General features: G+C 31.8%; 1 protein-coding gene across 5 annotated transcripts in view; it reads left to right on the top strand.

The window, feature by feature from the left end:
* Window positions 1-19,609, top strand: part of ATF7IP (activating transcription factor 7 interacting protein) — a 137,193-nt gene that overhangs the window by 86,551 nt on the left and 31,033 nt on the right. For all 5 annotated transcript variants that reach the window (XM_074194544.1, XM_074194540.1, XM_074194543.1 and 2 more), the window contains 5 exons: window positions 964-1,029; window positions 9,749-9,852; window positions 10,360-10,448; window positions 11,212-11,847; window positions 15,372-15,439. In XM_074194544.1, coding sequence (XP_074050645.1) covers window positions 964-1,029; window positions 9,749-9,852; window positions 10,360-10,448; window positions 11,212-11,847; window positions 15,372-15,439 — 963 coding nt within the window. The remainder of the gene's footprint in view (window positions 1-963; window positions 1,030-9,748; window positions 9,853-10,359; window positions 10,449-11,211; window positions 11,848-15,371; window positions 15,440-19,609) is intronic.

Below are 19,609 nucleotides of genomic sequence, written 5' to 3'. Positions count from 1 at the left end.
TTGGGGAATAGTGATGTGGACCTGAATTATGGTAGTCTCCATATGTGCTATGAAGTGTAAAGAATTGATTGAAATGTTTTCCCATTTATTTCTGTTATCTCTACAGAATTATTCCTATCTGAAAAATATTCCTTAAAAGATAATATTATATATATTTAATTGAATTATCATAGCCTTCATAGGAAAATTAATCAAATTAGCAATAAATCCACCTAATTTAATGCAATTAAGCAATTTTTATGTGTTAATAGAATCAGTTGCTGTATGTTTCTGTGGATAAGATACAGCTTTGGATTTGCCCCTAGTAGGAGTTTAAAAAACCCCCAAAACTTGTTTTTTACTCAGCATCAGATGGTAAATTTGTAGGGCTTGTGTTTGTGTGTATATTTTTGGTATCCTTATTTTAATATCTAACTTAATTTTTTAAAAAGTCCCTTTATTCAGCATCATCATATTGAAGTAATCAAATTGGAGGATTTCAATTTTAGTTAAATATTGTAGAAAAAGAGGCTATATTAATGATTTATTTGGCTATTTCAAAGCTTGTTGCACTTTGAATAAATGATAGAATGAAGCATCTATGTGTAACTATAATTATTTCCACTAAAATTGGATTCAATAATGTGGCTTCTGTTAAATTTCTTCTTGTATTTTTAAGTTCTTAGGTACTTTAATTATATTAGCACTATCATGACTACCACAGGAAACTTATAGGAAATTAATATTTGAGAAAGCTTCAAGAAAATTTTTGCTATAATTTCCTGTTTACTTTTTTCTTGACATTGTTTGACTTCCTATGCTTCCATTTGGGAGCTAGTACTTAAGAGACATGTAAAGTGTAATTTACTCAGAAATACTATTTGTTACCTTCTTTTTAGCCTTCAATTGAGGTTTTTTTTTCCCTTTAGGTTCAATTGAGTTTTTAAATGCAAACTGTTCAGTTTTGTAACTGTTTTTTTCTAGGCTAAAATAGCCAGGTTGACCAAGCGCTTCGGAGCAGCCAAAGAGGACCTTAAGAAAAGACAAGAAGTAAGAATAAGTATTTATAAATTAATGCTAGGAACTAAGTGGTGATTTGTTTTATCTTTTTTTAGGAAATGATAGGTTTATTGGGAAAATTGATTTCATTAAAGGTCTAAAATCATCCTAATGTCTTTCTAATGCATTTATTCCCTTTTTGACCATTATCTATCTCCCTTTCAGAAATTTGAAACCTTTTTGTACTTCAATTTTCTGTACTTGTTTTAGTAAATTTGATACTTATTCTACTTCATGCCAGTAACTTTTAACTCTGCTTAGTTCTTTTCTGTGACTTTCAAATGTTCTTGTCTGTATTTAAATTGAATGGACTTTATTTCACTATTTTTTTTTCACTCTCTGATTTTATATCCGTCTGTTCATGTTTTCTTCCTTCTGAATTCACTGCAATTTGTCTTTTATTGTCTATAACAAAGAAATGTCATTTATCTCGGATCTTTTTCTTCAGTATGTTTTTTCTCTTTATTTTGATTTAAGAGGTTCTTTTCTTTCTTGGCTATTTTATTGTCTCTGCAACTTTGGTGTTTGTTTTTTTAATTCCCTCTTTTCTCTTTATTAGAAATTTATATACTAAAATTCCTTCATTATCCTTTCTTTACAACTTAGGAAGTTTATTTTCTGTCTTGACTTTTAGTAAACAAATATTGGTTGCCACACACAGTTCTTAATGTAATACTCCATCATCAGTTTATAATCATTTATTCTATACTAATCATTTCTAATCCATTGTTTTTAACTGGAAAAATGATCACTTTTAAAATGATCTTTTAGTTGTTTCCCATGGTATATATTCTCTTTGCTTATTTCTTTTTCCTGTCAATTTTTCTAAAATTTATGCTCTTTGTTTTAACAACACTTTTGTTTCTGAATATATCCTTCCCTACCCTATCCTGAAAGCTTTTCCTTCTAACAGACATTTTAAAAAGAAAGGAAAGTTTGGTGACATCAAATATTGATATAAATGAACACTATTGTCTTTGGAATATTTGTCTAGTAGTAAAGGAATACCTCTGGATCTGAGGATTGGAAAGTTTAAGTTACTTTCTAAACATATTTCCAAATTGCTTTCCATAATTTTGGATCAGTTCATACTTCAAATAAGTTTATGATAGTTTGCTGTAAATCATCCATTCATTTACCTATCTACCTTGGCTCCTTCAGTATAGATTATTTACATCTTTTATCACTTTTGCCACCTTGCTGAGTTTGTGGTGAAACTTTAGAATTCTACGAATTGAATTTTCTCCATCCATGATGTCAGAGCATTCTTTCTTAAGGTTGCTATTTGTCTAGTCTATGCCATTGATTCACTTTTACTTCTAAACCTATTCCCAATAGTTTTGATGATTACTGATTTATGAAATAAATTTTAAGTCTGGAAGTGCTATTAACCCATCCTTCTTTCCATGTTTTCCTTGATATTCCAACTCTTCCATTCTCTTATTTGAAATTTGTTGTTTCTCTAGACTTATAAAGTAATTTTTGATAGTTTGTTTTAGACAAAACAATAAATTATGTTGAAATATAACCAAAATAGATTGAAAACTTATTAAACCTTCTAATGTGGTTAGTTACTTACTATGTCTTCTGTATAAGTAATTTTTTATAATGTTCATTAACACCATTAGAAATTCTCTGAATTTAGCAGGCCATTCCTTTTAATGACTTAATATTTAGACATTTCAGTCACTGTTAAGTAATTCTTTCAGAGGATTACTTGACTCAAATACCTATGGAACATAGCCAGATAAGATAATATTATTATAAGGGCAACCCCTGAAGACTTGCTTAATTTCAATAATACTAAGCCCTCTCCCTTATTATAGGTTTAATATTAATTGAATACAAGTAGCCTTGTTGGGCTTTTTGAACAACAAGATCCTTGACCCAAGATTTGTTAAATGGTTTTGTGTAAGAAATACATTCAAATTTGAAGTTTAAAGTTCCATATTCAGATATATCCTTAAGCTTTCCCTTCATTGGAAAGGATTTATAAATATAAAATAAGGCTTATGTTTCTTAAGCCTTTCCTTACCTAAAGCAGAATAATGAGATCTTAGAATATAATATAAGATATAATGATTATAGCTTAAACATTTTAATCACTTTTATTAGGAAAACTTAAAAAATGAAGTTAGAATGACTTTTCTCATCTCTCCTGCCAGTTCACAATATTTACATTTTTTTTGAACTTCAGGAATATCTGGATGGTGATGGCCTTTTTCTTAGACCTGCAGTGGAGCAGTAGAGTCTTCTTTGTTGTCTTGGCCTTTCTGTTTTCTCTTTAGAAAATTATCTTTGACTACCATGGCTACTTTGCTGCTTTTGATGTTTAAGTAAATAGAGTCTTCACTCTATTTCATTGTGTTACTTTATGAGGCTTATGCTTGCCACACTTTTTTTTGTGGTAAATCAGATTTTAGGGAATTTTGCTGTGCTGGTGGCAGCACTGCCACCTGAAATATTTCCAGAGAAAAATATGTAAATATATTCTATCCATATACTTTATTGTCTGTATTTATAATTTAAATTTTATATCAGTTTTCATTAATGAATTTGGTTCCTCATTTAAATCCAGAAATTAAATGTGATGGTAGTTAAACTACTTAGCACAGTGCCTGGGACATAATCAATGCTTAATGAATGCCAATTCCTTCCTCTTTAAATTCCCACTTCATAAGAGTGCTTTGGTAGGTAGGACACAGTGCAGAGTACCTGAAACAGTTATTCATTGTGTGACCCAAGGCAAGACCTTTAACTTTTGTCTCATTTCTAAACTGTTAAGAAAACTTAGGTTATACAACAATCAGATATGTTATACTATCTAATTGTTGTATAATCTCTATCTAAATGCTTTACTGTCTTAGGATAGAGGTGGCAAGGAGGGGAGCAGGGGAAAGAGAGAGGCACAGAATTTGGAACTCAAAGTTTTAAATAAAAATGTTAAAAATAGGAAATAAAATAAACAAAAAATACACACACACCAATATAAACTGTTTTCTTTGCCATTATAAGGTAAACTCCTTGAGGTTTTGTATATAGCTCTCTTGTGCACGTCCCCCCCCTCCCCCCATGTGTATGAGAAATACAGAGTAACCTTGAAGGGAAAGGCAAAAGACCAAGAATGGGGTCACATTAAGAGGCTTTTCAATTGAATTCTGAAGTGTATTTATATATACACACATGCATCTATACACACATACATGTATGTAAATACACACACATGTATGTATATTTGTTATTGTTCAGTTTCAAGCCATGTCCAACCATTCCATTGACTGCATTTGAGTGTTTTTTGTCAAAGATATTGGAATAATTTGTGTGGTTTTCCAGGTACTTCTTGGGGGAAGCACCAAGTACTTCTACACCTCTAGAACTAGCTCTGTAAACAGCAGTGTGGAAAAAAGTTTGAAACATAGATCTTCCCTCTCCTTGGACTAGGAGCAGTACACAATATTAAAATGAAGAAGTAGGGGAGAAAAACGAGCAAGCAACCAAAAAAACCTGTTCATAAAGAACTACTGTGGTGACAGGGAAGATCAAGACAAACTTAGAAGATAACAATGAAGTTGAAACAGCCATAAACAAAGGTCAAATTAAGAAATGTGAATTAGCTTATAAGCCCTGGAAGAGCTAAGAAATTATTTTCAAAATTAAATGAGAAATAGAGAAAAAAATTAGATAAAGAAGAAATCAAAGGAAGAAAATAATGAAAAGATAATAGTGCAAAAATTACTGTAGAACCTTAAAAAAATTAGAAGTGGTCAAATGGGAAAAGAGGCCCAAAAACTCAATGAAGAAAGTAATTCCTTAAAACTTCAGAACTGGGCACCTGGAAATTATTGATTCTATGAGACTTCAAGGAACAAAACAAGCTCAAAAGAATGAATAAAAGGAAAATCTCATTGGAAAAACAACTGAGAGAAAAAAGTTGAGGAGAAATAATTTAAGAATTATGGGATGACCTGAAAGCCATGATCAAAGAAAGATTTCAAGTATTTCTTTTTTTTTTACTTATTTTTTCCAATAATTCTCAAGAAAATGGGGGAAAATATCTATCATAATCACTACTTGAAAGAGATCCCCAAATGAAACTCTAGGGAATATTCTAGCCAAATTTCAGAGCTCCCTGGTTTTCAAGCACCCAGAATACCAATGGAGCCATATACAGATTTATGCAAGATTTAGCATCTACTATATTAAATGAGTTAGACTTGGAATATGATATTCTGAAAGGCAAAAGAGCTAGGATTACAAGCAAGAATAACCTACTCAGCAAAAAAAAGGAAAAAAAAAGACTAATCTTTCCTTGCATTCCTGATGAAAATACCAGAACTAAATATAAAATTAGACTTTCTGATACAAGATTTGGAAAACACGAAAGAGAAATCATAAGATACCTAACAAGTTTCAACTATTTTTCTTTATGGGAAGATACCTCTGTCTTCTAAGATTTTTATCATTATTAAGATGGGATTCTACATAAAATGAGTAAATTATATTGAAATTATGTAAAAAAATGTATAGGTGAAAAAGAAAAATCCCCTAGGAGAAGGAAACAAAAGAAAAATAGAGAAAATTATTTCTTCAAAAAGAGATGTTCAAGCAAGAGCTGTTGCAGTGGAAAGGAAAGTAATGGAAGTGGCAAGGAGGCCACAGTTAAATCTTACTCTCATTTAAATTCAAAAAGGGAAAATATTTATAAATACTCAAATGGTAATAGAAATCCATCTTAACTCAACAGGGAAGTCAGTGGGGAAAGGGTTAAGAGGAAAGAATGGGGAGAGGAGGAAACAGATAAAAGAAGACATTGGTCAGAAGCAAAATAAATTTTATAAGAGGTACAAGATAGCGAGAGAAGGATAAACAGAAGAAAATAGGATGGAGGGAAATGCACAGTGATTTATAAGTATGAAGGTAAATGGGATGAACTCATTCATGTAATGGAAGTAGATAGCAGATTGAAATAGAAACCAAAATCCAACACTATATTTTTTTCAAGAAATATTTAAAACAGGGAACTACATGTACAGTTAAAATAAATAAAAAAGGCAGGGGTGGTAATCATAATGTCAGCAAAGCAAAAGCAAAATTTGATCTAATTAAAAGAGATAATAAGGAAAACTCAAATGCTAAAAGGAAAAACAGATAAAGAAGTATTATCACTATTAAAGTACCAAATGGCATAGCATCCAAATTCTTAAATGAAAAAATAAATTATAGGAGGACATATGCAGTATAATTATACTAGTGGGAAGAAACCTCAATTCTTTAAAAGCTTGATACATTTCTCCTTATAAAATAAATTAAAATTTTGAGGAGTTTGATTAGAATCTTAGAAAAGTTAGATATGCTAGATCTATAAGTAGCACTTTTATAAAAATAGACCATATTATTAGAGCATTAGAACCTCACAACAAACTGCAGAAAAGCAGAAATATTAAATGTAACTTTTCAGGCAATAATGCAATAAAAATTCTTTGTATTTAATGAATAGCTGTAAAGTATAACTAGAAAGTTAATTGAAAACTAATCCTAAAGAATTATTGAGTCAAACAACAAATCATAGAAACGACTTTATTAAAAACAATGGGTACCAATGAAACAACATTCCAGAATTTGTAGGTTGCAGCCAAAGCAGTACTTGGGGATAAATTTCCATCTTGGTATACCAATAAAAAAGAAAAAGAGTTGATCAGTGGATTAGTCGTGCAACCAAATTACCAGAAAAAAGACTTAAGACCAAACTCTAAAATTCTGACGGTCAAGGAAAAATTAGTAAAATTGAAAGTAAAAAAAAACAAAAAACCAGGAGCTGATTTTAAAGGGGAAAATATGCAATAAAATAAGCATTGGTTCATTTGATTTAAAAAAAAAACAAATTACCTCTATCAGAGATGAAAAGAATAAATGTGCACCATTTGTGGAGATGAAATTAAAGAAATTACTAGAAGTTATTTTGCCCAGTAATATATCAGTAAGACTGAAAATTTAAGTGAAATGGATGGATATTTACAAATATATAAACTGTTCGGATTAACAGAATAAGAAATAGAATACTCAAATAATTCTGTTTTAGAAAAAGAAATTATATAAGTTAGTGAGTTCCCAAGAAAAAGTTCTCAACACCAATTTAAAATTATATTTCAAAATGATAATTGTGTACACAATCTGGTGCTGGTTTAAGAAATAGAGTGGTGAACCAGTGGAATTGATTAGATAAACAGTACAAGGTGCTAAAGAATCATAGTAAATTTGTTGTTTAATAGCTTCAATCATGTTTGACTCTTTGTGACCTCATAGACCATAGGACATCAATACTATTCATAGTGTTTTCTTGGCAAAAATCTTGGAGTGATATTCTGTTTCCTTCAGGGGATTAAGACACAGATTAAGTTATAGCTAGTAAGCAAATTACACAGCTAATATATATCTGAAGCTGGATTTGAACTCACATTTTCCTGACAAGTATTCATACCTAGCACTTTTATCCTCTTAGCCACTGAGTTTGAGAATCGAGCTTTTCTGTAAATACTCATTTTCTTTAAGCTTAGAAATTCAGTTCTCCAGCAAATTAATTCTTACCTCAAGGAAATCTCATTCTTGAAGATTGGGAGTCCAGTCAGTCTGGTCCACTATTCCTAAACTGTCTTTGCAGGTAGATTCTAGAAATGAACGGGATGGAAGGGGAGGACTAATTGTTAGCCCCCTCATTCTCAGTTTCCAGCCTGTCATATTGATCCTCACATCTGTGAATGCTCTTTTGTCTGTAAAAGAGAGTTAACCCTTTAATTCTGAATCTTAGCTTTTTTTTAAGTGGACTGAGACCCTGTTTATTAGCAAGTTAATATTTTGATAATAAATTGATCATGTTTAGAACATTGTGTCTCATTTCATCTTGATTTTTATTGTTAACAGATTAAATGTTTTCCCCAGTGGCTTCAGCTGATACTTTCATAGCATATTATTTGTCTCCTCCATATCTTGCTCATTACTTAGGTTTTTCTCATGTTTTTCATTGTTCATTCTATAATGTCGTTCCCAGAACTGAATGTAAAATTACTTTTGTGGTCTGCCAGAGGCAAAGAGCAAAGTATAGGGCAAGACAAATTCTGATTTAGCTTTGTTTTTCCTATCTTGGGCTCATGTAGTTTATTTTAAGAATCCACGTGTTGGATTTATTCCTATTATCTTAATTCAGTTTGGCTTATTGTTCTAGAATAGGAAAATCACATTCTTGTCCATTGTGTTATCATTCTCAACTTCATGCTCTCTTCCAGTTAGACATCATGCTTTGCCAGGCTTCATTCAAATCAGTGATAAAAATGTTGCACATTTTTATCAACCAAATAACAAAGACAGATCCCATAGACCCTTCAGAATGCAATCTCTATTTTGATTTTGACTATTTACTTATCTTTGATTCTACCATTTAACCACTTCTGAATTTATTTAATTGTACTGACATTTCTTCTATCCCATCCTAATACTACTTTTATACTATACCCCCATTTTAAATTCATCTTCTATTTCTTGATCTTGCTTACATGATCTTTTCAGGTTGTTTTGAAATTTAAGTTGCTTAGTGAGTTTACTGAGTCCTTCCATATTAGTCAGTTTTCTCTTTTCCCTTGTATTGGAATAATTAGTGTTATGTTATTAGAAATTTATTCTTATGAGCTTTCAGACCATGGGACCTGCTCATCTATTCTATGAACATTTTGACATCAAGTAATTCTAAGGTCTTTCTGTACAGCTTTTGCCTGTCACAGATTTTAAGATAGGGATCCATAAGTTCTTCCTTAGTTTCTCTTCATTTTTTTATTTAATAACTGATTATTATTACATATTCAGAATCAGGTCCTCAACCTTGTCTTTTCCTTTATCTTTCTTTCGATTGGTGGCACTAAAGCCAGTCAAGAATTTTTCTTGACCTTCTTTTGGCAAAGCAAGAACTGTAATAATGAATGTCTGGAAATTTGAAATTACCCATCATTATATAATTTCTCTGTGCCAGTTTTATGATCTAGTTTGTAAACTCTCTTACTATTTAATTACCCCATTTGTTCAGCTGACCTGTAATATTCTTAAAATATTACTTCTTTTTTTTTCTTCCTTCAAATTGTTTCCCTATTCTTTGTGGATTTCTTCACGTGTTAAATATTGTTATGCAATTAATCTACTACCTCAGTCTGCCCATATATGCTGTTTTCATTTTGTGCATCTATTTTCCTCCATATTCCACAGTGTTTTATGTTTCTAATATCATTTTACCTTTTTAAAAAAATTTTGTTTAAGGCAATGTGGGTTAAGAGACTTGCCCAGGGTCACATAATTTGGCAATTGTTGTTTGAGACTGGATTTGAACTCAGGTCCTCCTGACTCCAGGGTTGATGCTCTATCCACTATGCCACCTAGCTGCCCCCCCCCCCCCCCCCCCCGTTAAATCATTTAAAATAAAATTATCAAGAGTTCATTTTGGGAATTTTTATGGAATTGCAGGATAAATCCTTGGAATGATTGAAAATGTGCTACAATTTTTTTTAAACTGGGATTTTTAAACCTAGATCTTTATTGGTTTTGATGGAGTGAGAATTACAATTGAAATTAATCTATAAAGAAACACATTGCAACACATCTGAAGTTCTTATTTGTTATGTTTATTGTGTAAGACATAAAAACTTTTATGACTGCATATTTTTCTTTTCAGAATCCACCAAATCCACCTAATCCACCAAACCCACCAAATCCACCTGTGTCACCAGGGAAGTCATCTGCAAATGAAGTTGTCAGCATTAATAACTTGACATATAGGTGAGGACTAAAAAGCATTATGCATAATATACCCATTTTGGGGAAACCAATTTGAATAAGAAAAAATTGAAATTCAATTATAGAGACTGTGTACTGAATTAATATTTCATGTTTTCTCTTTTTTATTTTTTTGCTAAAATTTAATATTTGAAATCAAATAATTTTCCCCTGAAAATAATTGTAAAAAAATTTGTGGTAATTGAATATTTTTTAAGTAACTTAGAAGTGACTGGGAAAACTATTTTTTGGTAGATTGTTTTTTAAAACTTCTTAATCTTGGCCCTCGCATTGAAACCAACAAGCAATCATCATCCAAACTTTGTTGTCTGTAGTGTTTGGAATTAGTCATTATCTCCTGACTCTTCTCCATTTCTGCTTCAGTGTGTCCTGGTTTTAGTAGTAAACCAAGTTGTTGCAGTCTTCTGACATTTTCCCCTTTTAAATTATTGTTTGTTACTGTTTTATGTTTACCTCTTGGAAATGCTGATGATAACATTTATTCTATAGAAATGCTGGTACTGTGAGGCAGATGCTGGAGTCTAAGAGAAATGTAGGAGAAAGCACCCCATCACCTTTTCAAGCCCCTGTCAATGCAGGTAACAAAGGTCCCCTCATCAAGATAAAAAATAAATGAGTTTATAGAAATTTTATTTTTACCTTTTTTTCTTTTTAAGCATTTAGAAGCAGAAATGAAATGGAAAAGAAATATAAATATATTTATCTATATTAGAGCACCAAATACAATATATGTTGGCAGCACACCTACAGTTCAGTTCATCTGCCACATTTATGTTAATCTTTATTTTTTTTGTTGCAAATAATTCTATTTAGGATGGGACTTATCAGGCTATGCATTCATTAACTACTTCAGGTAACTCAGAAAAAACTTGTTGCAAAGAATAAAATATTCCTTAACAATGAACTATCTGGTATTCCAATAGTTTTTACTCTGACTTTATCATAATGTTGAATGATGATAGAAACCATTAAAAAGAATTTCTTAATTTGGTGACTTCTGAATTAATTCTTAATCATATTACATCTTAGATCTACATATTACATCTTAGATCTGTTTTCTAATGTTTCATTTTTGCAGAAGTTCATTCTTTGCATTATATTCAAAAGATTAAGCTCTTTATTAGTGAAACAACATTTCTTTGCTCATTAATTACTTTCAAGCTCTCATACAAATGAACAGTATAGTTTTAAGTACTCAGTTGTTTTAATTAAGCCTATAGGTTTGTAAAAGTTTTTATGCTGTCTGTAAATTAATCCAATATTTGAAGATTTGTATTACTTTGATAATTAAAAATGGAAGTGACTCACTGAAATTCATAGTAATCTTCTTTTTATTTACAGTATCTTCAGCCAGTCTTGCCACCCCACAGACAGTGGTCAGTGGTCAACCTAAACCTCAAACTCCAGTAACCTCTGGTTCCTTGACTGCATCAGTTCTTCCTGCACCAACTACAGCTCCAGTAGTTGCTTCTACCCAGGTGTCTAGTGGAAATTCACAACCCACAATATCTTTACAGTCTTTGCCAGTGATCCTACATGTACCTGTTGCAGTATCCTCCCAGACTCAGCTCCTCCAGGGCCACACAGGGACTTTGGTCACTAATCAACAGCCTGGTAATGTTGAATTTATTTCTGTGCAAAGTCAGCCTACAGTTAGTGGTCTTACCAAAAATCCAGCACCTTTGCCATCAGCAAACCCCACTAAACCAAATAACAGCCCATCTGTACCCAGTCCAAGTATTCAAAGGAACTCTCCAGCTAGTGCTGCACCATTAGGAACAACGCTTGCAGTACAGGCTGTTTCAGCAGCACACCCTATTGCACAAGCTACAAGGACTTCTTTACCTGCAGTAGGTACTTCAGGACTATATAATCCAGCCAACAATCGAAATTCCATACAGATGAAAATTCCACTTGCTGCATTTGGTACTACTGCTGCTACTGAGCCTAACAGTAACACAGTTCCATCTAGAGTTGGTAAGTTGTCTTGGTTTTTACTTTTAGTGATGGTAGTGAGGGAAATAGACTTTGTATCAGTGACTAGGCTAGAGTTTCTAGCCACTTGTTTAAAGAAACAGGGTAAATAGAATTCCCTTAGAATCAATTAAGCCTTTTTTATTAAATAGGAAAATTGACCTAGATTTTATTGGGGGGTGTAAGGAGAGGCTAAAAATTGTGAACAAGTTTCCAAAAATTATCGCTTCCATGCATAGCAAACAGGTTTTTTTGTTGTTTTTTTAAAACAAGTTATTTTAAATTTTTTCAGAAGTTATTCTAGAACAAGTATCTTACATAAAGGCAATAATTATCTTAGGAGTAATAATACCAAGTCTCTACCCATGTGGATTTAACCTTTTAAATTCAGCATTGCTCATTTGTATTTCCTTTGGTGTCTCCAAATAGACATAACTTTAAAACCTTAGTTAGTGTTTATAGCTCAGTTGAGGTGTTAGGAATCTGAAGAGAGGGAAAGAAAGAGTAGAAGACATAAGGAAATGAACTAGTATTGTGTTTTGTTTTTTTTTTTTAAGGTTTTTGCAAGGCAAATGGAGTTAAGTGGCTTGCCCAAGGCCACACAGCTAGGTAATTATTAAGTGTCTGAGACCGATTTGAACCCAGGTACTCCTGACTCCAAGGCCAGTGCTTTATCCACTACGCCACCTAGCTGCCCCTAGTATTGTGTTCTTAAAAATACTTAGACTAGTTGGTGTAGTGAATAGAGTACCGGCACTGGAATCAGGAGGACCTGAGTTCAAATCAGACCTCACTATGTAATCATTACTTAGCTGTATGACCTTGGGCAAGTCACTTAACCTCATTGCCTTGTCTCCCCCCCCCCCAATTAAAATTACTCAGTTATGAAATGCACACATATAAGCAACTTATATATGAGATCTTTAAAAAAATTCAAAATCTACCTATACCTTCTTACCTTTGTTTTACTCTTGTTTAAATGGTGTTTCCAACCTCACTCTTTACTTAACTATTTGTTAAAGACAAAGGTGTCAAGTTGACAGACTTTAGGGTTGTAAAATTTCCCAGAAATGATGTTCAACAAATAGATTTCTAAAGTAAAAGATACCTTTTGAAAATGATAAAATATCAAGCATATTGTCATAATCAATTCTGCTTTTAGTGTTACATCTTGATCATACATATATGACCTGATCTATTCAGCAGCCTACTCCTTAAGTTTTGATAACTATTACTCTGTAATAATGATGAAGACACAAATTGTAGTAGAGCTCAATGACACTTCAAATCTTAAATATTAGTTTAATCACAATTTAGTTCTATCAACTAAGACTCATCAACTCACTAAATGCTCCAAACTAATCAAACAGTATGTGCCACTCTATGTGTGCACCTCTGTAATAATTTGTTATTGAAAAGATTAAATATCTTATCATTGGGTTACAAGTATATTGTTGAACATTCTTTCATTTTCAACTGAAAAAAAAAAGAGTTAACTTATTCCATAAAGTGTGTGAAAGCAAGAGTAGGAATTCTCATCTTACTTTTATAATGAAACATCCCAATCTTGTGAACCTTTTTAATATCACAGGCATGTTTACAACACAAGTATATAAAAGGAGTTTGATTGGTAATTACCTATTAATAGAGTACATGGTATTTAAATGTACAGGAATTGTTCTATATCAATAGATCCATTTTCCAGGATGTCTTTAATCTCAATACTTTATATATGTGTGTACATTTTTGTATATGTATATACATCAAAGTAAGTTATTCCAAATGTGCATTTGTAACACTCTAAAATACTATTTATGAACCATTAAAAAAAGTAAGTTGTGTTCATTTGATTTGATTTTCATGTCTCTTACTGGATTTAAATTTGTTATAAGTGATCGATGTACAGTGGATTTTTTTTTTTTGGTTTTGCTTTTGCAAGGCAATGGGGTTATGTGACTTGCCCAAGGTCACACAGCTAGGTAATTATCAAGTGTCTGAGGTGAGATTTGAACTCTGGCCTTCCTGACTCCAGGGTCCATGCTCTATCCACTGTGTCACATAGCTGCCTTCAGGGTGAATCTTAAAGAAGAGTTGGTTGTGATATGGGCATCTGGTATTCATTTATTGTGATATGGGCATCCATCCAGGGGTGTAGATCTCAAATGAAATGTATTTTAGAATTGAGAACCACAGATCTTACTTGATCTTTACAATAACCTTTTATCTGGGTATTTTTATCCTCATTTTACAGGTGAGGAAGTGATAACTCAAGAGAAATCAAATGACATGCTCATGATCACAAATCAAAAGTTGACCTTAGATATTTGCTGACTACCAGTATAGTAGTCTTTCTAATATTACTATGCTGCTTTTTGTAAGTCACATCAGGGAGTTCTGATGGAAGTTCCTTAAGTACCTATATTCATCTGAGATTGTTGCATTTTTCTTTAAAAGGAAAATGCTTAGGGCAGCTAGGTGGTACAGTGGATAGGGCACCAGTCTTAGAGTCAGGAAGACCTGAGTTCAAACTCAGTCACACTTTATAATTGCCTAGCTGTGTGACCCTGAGCAAGTCATTTAACCGCATTGTCTTAAAAACATAAGATTGAAAAATTAAAAAAAAAATGGTTATAGGCTGTATTCTTTAATTGAACTAATTCATTCTAAATTTAGAAATATTTTGGAAATTTTTTAAAAAAGGAAATTTCTATGCCCCTTGCCAACCTGTTTTTTCCTTTTTCCAAAATGACTGTGAGTAAACAAAAAGAAAGGTACAGATAAGGCTTGCTATTGTTTTCATTAGTTTTAATTTCTTCTGTTGCCTTGACCAAATATGTTTATTTTAATCAAAACTATTTTCAAGAAATCCTGTATATCTTACTCTCTTAAGTTAGTTAAGCAAAAGCTTACATTATTATTTGTAGTGATTGTTTTGTTAATAGAATGTGGGAAAACCACACCTTATGCAATTTCATAAAATTGGTTTTGGGAGTTTTGGGGATGGAGGCATAGTGGTAACTTGTTATTTCATTAACTTAGGAAACTCCTATTGAGGAAATCCTCCTCTTCTACTATAAGTCTCTAATAACTCTAGCAATTTGTTTAGAGATGTGCCTGGCACACTTAGGGGTTGTGACTTGACCAGAGTCACATAGCTAACATATAACTGAGGTGGAACTTGAACCTAGTAATTATTTCTGAATTATTTTCAGAAAATTGAGTAGATGTATATTTATTCAGTTTTCTTAGCAAACTAAAGAACCAAAATTACTACTCTGAAATATTATGGAATTCAGTCATGAATATTGAGAAATAGTAATGATATTTCACAATATAAGAATGATTCGTATTATTAGCAATTTGTCATTATTTAAGTTGACTTGGCTTTTATCAGCTTTCCCCCCAGGGGAATAAAATTTAATGTATCTTTTTAAGAATAATATTTTCTGTTAATTATTCTAACTGTTGGAACATTTATCATGTTATGTAAAACTTCAATTGAAAGGAAAATTTTTTTGATTTCTTAGAGAACCAGACCAACAAAACCACAGATGCTGCTGTGAATAAGAGAGCAACTGAGAATACAGTACCACAGGTAAGATTATTCTTCATCATAAAATCTTAGTTTAAAATCCTCAGGGGTATAGATCTCAATTATTTTCTCATGATTTTAATCCACTAGTTTTTATAGCTGTTCATTCAAATGGTTTCTTTTATCTGTTAAATGGTTGGCAAGAAGTATGTTTTCCTTCTATAGTGGCACTGTAGTACTTGCCCAAGTAGATAGTACTTGTTTTAGTGTGTTTGCCTTATCTCTGCTCATATTATACACATGAATTTTTACAGCTGTCCATGCTGCTGAGAATTCTATCTTGATAAAGAAAAGCTACCTGGTTTTTCCCTTCCTTCCATAAATAATTCTTCTCTTGATTAGTTGAAGCTTTTTAATTATTAACTAATGACTCGCCCTCAGAGTTTATCAGCTGCAATTTAAAGGGAAGGGTGTTTAGAAAATGAGGGGGGGCAGCTAGGTGGTACAGTGGATAGAATACTGGCCCTAGAGTCATGAGGACTTGAGTTCAAATGTGGCCTCAGATTTGTGTGACTTTGGGCAAGTCACTTAATTCCATTGCCTGCCCTCCCCCAATAACAAAAAATAAAAAAAGAAAGAAAATGAGGAGCTTTTTAGTAGTTTTATGAAGCTTATGAGCCTTGTACCCTTTCTACTTTTTCAATTTTATGAGTTAAATTTTTTTTATTCTCAGAATGTGATCATATATTGCTTTGTAATAGAGCTAGTTTATTTCATGTTTCTTTTTTTCACCATTATGCCACTTTCATTTTATAGAATATCAGACAAAAACAAAATCTACTATGACATTTTATGAACCTATTTAAATTTAACAGCCATATTTAGGAAAAAAAATATATTGATCAATTCTGTAGTCTATGTAGATTTGGATGGGGTCACCTAGAGGAAGGTATCAGACTTTTCTTGAAGTAGCTTCATTTAAAATAGTTGTTGAAATAGATAGGCCATGTAGATAAAATGTAGAATATTTTGAAGCTACATTCAGATATTTTAAATGGCCTTTATAAAATTAATATATACTTAGACTTTCATGTTCTATGAAACAAAACTTTTAAAAAATTATTTCCCATAAGTTTATTAATGAACATGCTAAATAACATTTTCAAAACTGGAAATGAAGAAATTAAATATTTAAAATAGTGTAGTTTAATTTCAGTCTCTTTGTGGTATTAAAAATTTTATACTTTGGTTACATATTAAATGAAAGAGAAATTGCTATTAATACTTTCTATGATTATTTATAACTTTATATAGTTTTAAAATTCAATTTAATGCCACTTACATTTTATTAATTTAAGGCATTTGGGTTAAGTGACTTGCTTAAGCTCACACAGCTGGGCAATTAAGTGTCTGAGATCTGATTTGAACTCAGGTACTCCTGACTTGCAGGGCCAGTGCTCTATCCACTGCACCACCTAGCTATCCCCTTACTTTTATATATGAGACTCAGAATATCATTTTTTTCATTATTCATGTGGCATATTCAGTATCACAACTTTGATCAGTTATTTTGAAAGTCAGGTTAAATAGGAAGAAATTTTATTAGAAAGAACTGAGAGAATACAAATCAATCTTTGGGAATATTTCCTTTGACTTGGAGGAAGAGGATATATTGCCAAAAAATATTTGAAAAAGACTGGCTAGGTAAAAAAACCTATAAAAGTAGTGGCTGATCAAAAATGACAAAATAGCTTAGCTTTGAAGTAGTTCCAGTAGGAATATGAATATACAATGGAAATAATTAAAGAAATTTAAGCATGATCTGATGCAGCATGGAATTTGACAGTGCCATATTGGTCTGTATTCTGAAGATAGATAGGGAAAAGATGAAACACATCCTTATCCAGCCATGCTAACTGTTTTTAAGTAATATCATCTTAATCTAGAGTCATAGGATTCATTCTATGGATTCATACATAGGACTCATAGCCTGCTTGCAATGGTCAAAAAGGTTTGTATTTTGCTGGATGATGGAGAAAAATTAAAAAAATTAAAGCACTTCCTCCAGATTCATTTGTTGAATTTGTTGAGTATTTGTTGAAAAAATAGAATTAAATATGCCATCTTTAGAAACCTAACAAAGAAATTCAGAAGTTCCCCATATAATGGACAAAATAAAAATAACTATTCTAGAAAATGCAAATTGTCCAGTTTTCTCATTACATCTTTTTGTTTTCCTTTGTGCTTATTCCTTCCATTTCTTTTTCTTGTCTTACTTTTGTAGCTAGCATTTCTAGTACAATTTTGAGTAGTAATGGTGGTAATGGATATACTTTTGTTACCCTTGATATTATTGGACAGGCCTCTCTAGCCTGTCACCCAGATAATCATGGTGCTTGGTTTTAGATAAATACTATTTATCACTTTCAAGGAAAGATTTATTTACTATGTTTTTTGGGGTGGAATAGTTGTGTTTTGGCAAAAGCTATAGTGGACAATAGTATTCCTTTTAAATTTTATTTATTTATTTAAGGTAGTGGAGTTAAGTGACTTGCCTAAGGTCACTTAAGTTTTGTGAATTCTTAGATCTGTATAGAATAGTCTTAAGTCATTTATTACAAACTTTGTCTTACAGATAAGGAACATAATTGAGGGAGGAGTGGTGGTCTTATGATAAACTAATTATTTCAGTGAGGTTTTAGTAACTCATGAAATATTGATGACAGCAATAAGTAGTACTAAGAGTCTTTTAGTTTTGAATGCATGTAGTTAGTGTATTCTCTATTTTTCTCTTAAATATTCAGAGTTATAACCTTTTAAAAAATAAAAATCAGAACTCAGGGTTATTATTGGGATTTTGCATATTTGGGTATTTTCTCTCAGAAGAAGATTGTTAACCAGTTAATGCAGTCTTTATTTGAGGAATCAGAATTGCCTACTTATCTCTCATAACCAACCCTCCTTGGGAGATTTCTCAAATTTATTATTAATCTCATTCTGACTTCTTATTTGGGATTTGTGGTAATTTAGGGCTAGATGTAAGATAACTTTAGGGAATATATTCATTTTCATTCCAAATAACTAATTACAAATTATAGTTATTTAATTTAGTAAAGTTCATTAGAGCATCTTTCCATGGGATTATATCCTGGCAGCACTTTTGAGTTATTAAGGTAAGTGATAAACCTGCATTTTAAAAAAAAATCCCATTTTTTTCAAAAATCAGACCAACATTTTCCTTAAAAAATCATTGTAAGTTTTAGTGAGTCTACACTTTATTGATTTAAATCTGAATAAAGATGTTATAGAACCTATAGTGATAAATGTACATTTTTGTTCCTTGAAGCCAACTTCATAAGTTATGTAACTCGCACAGGAACCTTACAAAATGTATTTGCTCAGAACTTCACTTAACTACATGACAAGTTATGTAATACTGGTTCCCTATAATATCTTGTTTTTAATACTGGATCTACTTTTTCTCGAAAAGCGTAAAGTGTTTAGAAGTTTGTTTCCTGTTTCTTAGATACTTGAGAACACACATTTCAGGTTGCGTTAAAACATTTGAAATTAAAACTTAATGCAGTGGAGAGTGAAAGATAAAATGAATGAGGAAACAAAGGTTCACTTTTCTGAGCATAGTAATTTATTAAGAGTGCATATAAGTTACCCAAGAAATTGGAGCCAGGCCTTCCTCATCTTTCCATACGTTAAAACCAATTAATCAAATAAGACCAATTAATTAAAAGGATATAACTAACCAGGATTTTATTTCTAATTGTAGAAAAGATTAGGTATTTTGCATGTTGGGATAGAAAGACAATCAGAAAAGAATATCTGCCTTCAGTTGAAGGAATATGGAGACACTGATTAACTGTTAATGGTGCCAGGTTTTTTTTGTTGTTTTTTTTTTAGCAATGGTATTAAGGGACAGAAGAATAACAATTTATACAAAATCTCCCAAAAATCTACCCTAACCCTACTTTGCTACAAAGATATATTACATTCTTGGGAAGAACTGTTTTTTTGGGGGGGGCGGCTAGGTGGAGTAGTGGGGATAAAGCACCAGCCCCTGGAGTCAGGAGTACCTGGGTTCAAATCCCGTCACAGACACTTAATAATTACCAATTACCTAGCTGTGTGGCCTTGGGCAAGCCACTTAACCCCATTGCTTAGCAAAAAAAAAAAAATTAAAAAAACCTTTTTTTTTTTTTTTTTTTGGTGCTTAATTGG

Source organism: Macrotis lagotis, chromosome 7, assembly GCF_037893015.1.
Source record: "Macrotis lagotis isolate mMagLag1 chromosome 7, bilby.v1.9.chrom.fasta, whole genome shotgun sequence".
In the NCBI taxonomy this organism is placed as follows: Eukaryota; Metazoa; Chordata; class Mammalia; order Peramelemorphia; family Peramelidae; genus Macrotis; species Macrotis lagotis.
This window is presented reverse-complemented; position numbering and strand designations above follow the sequence as displayed.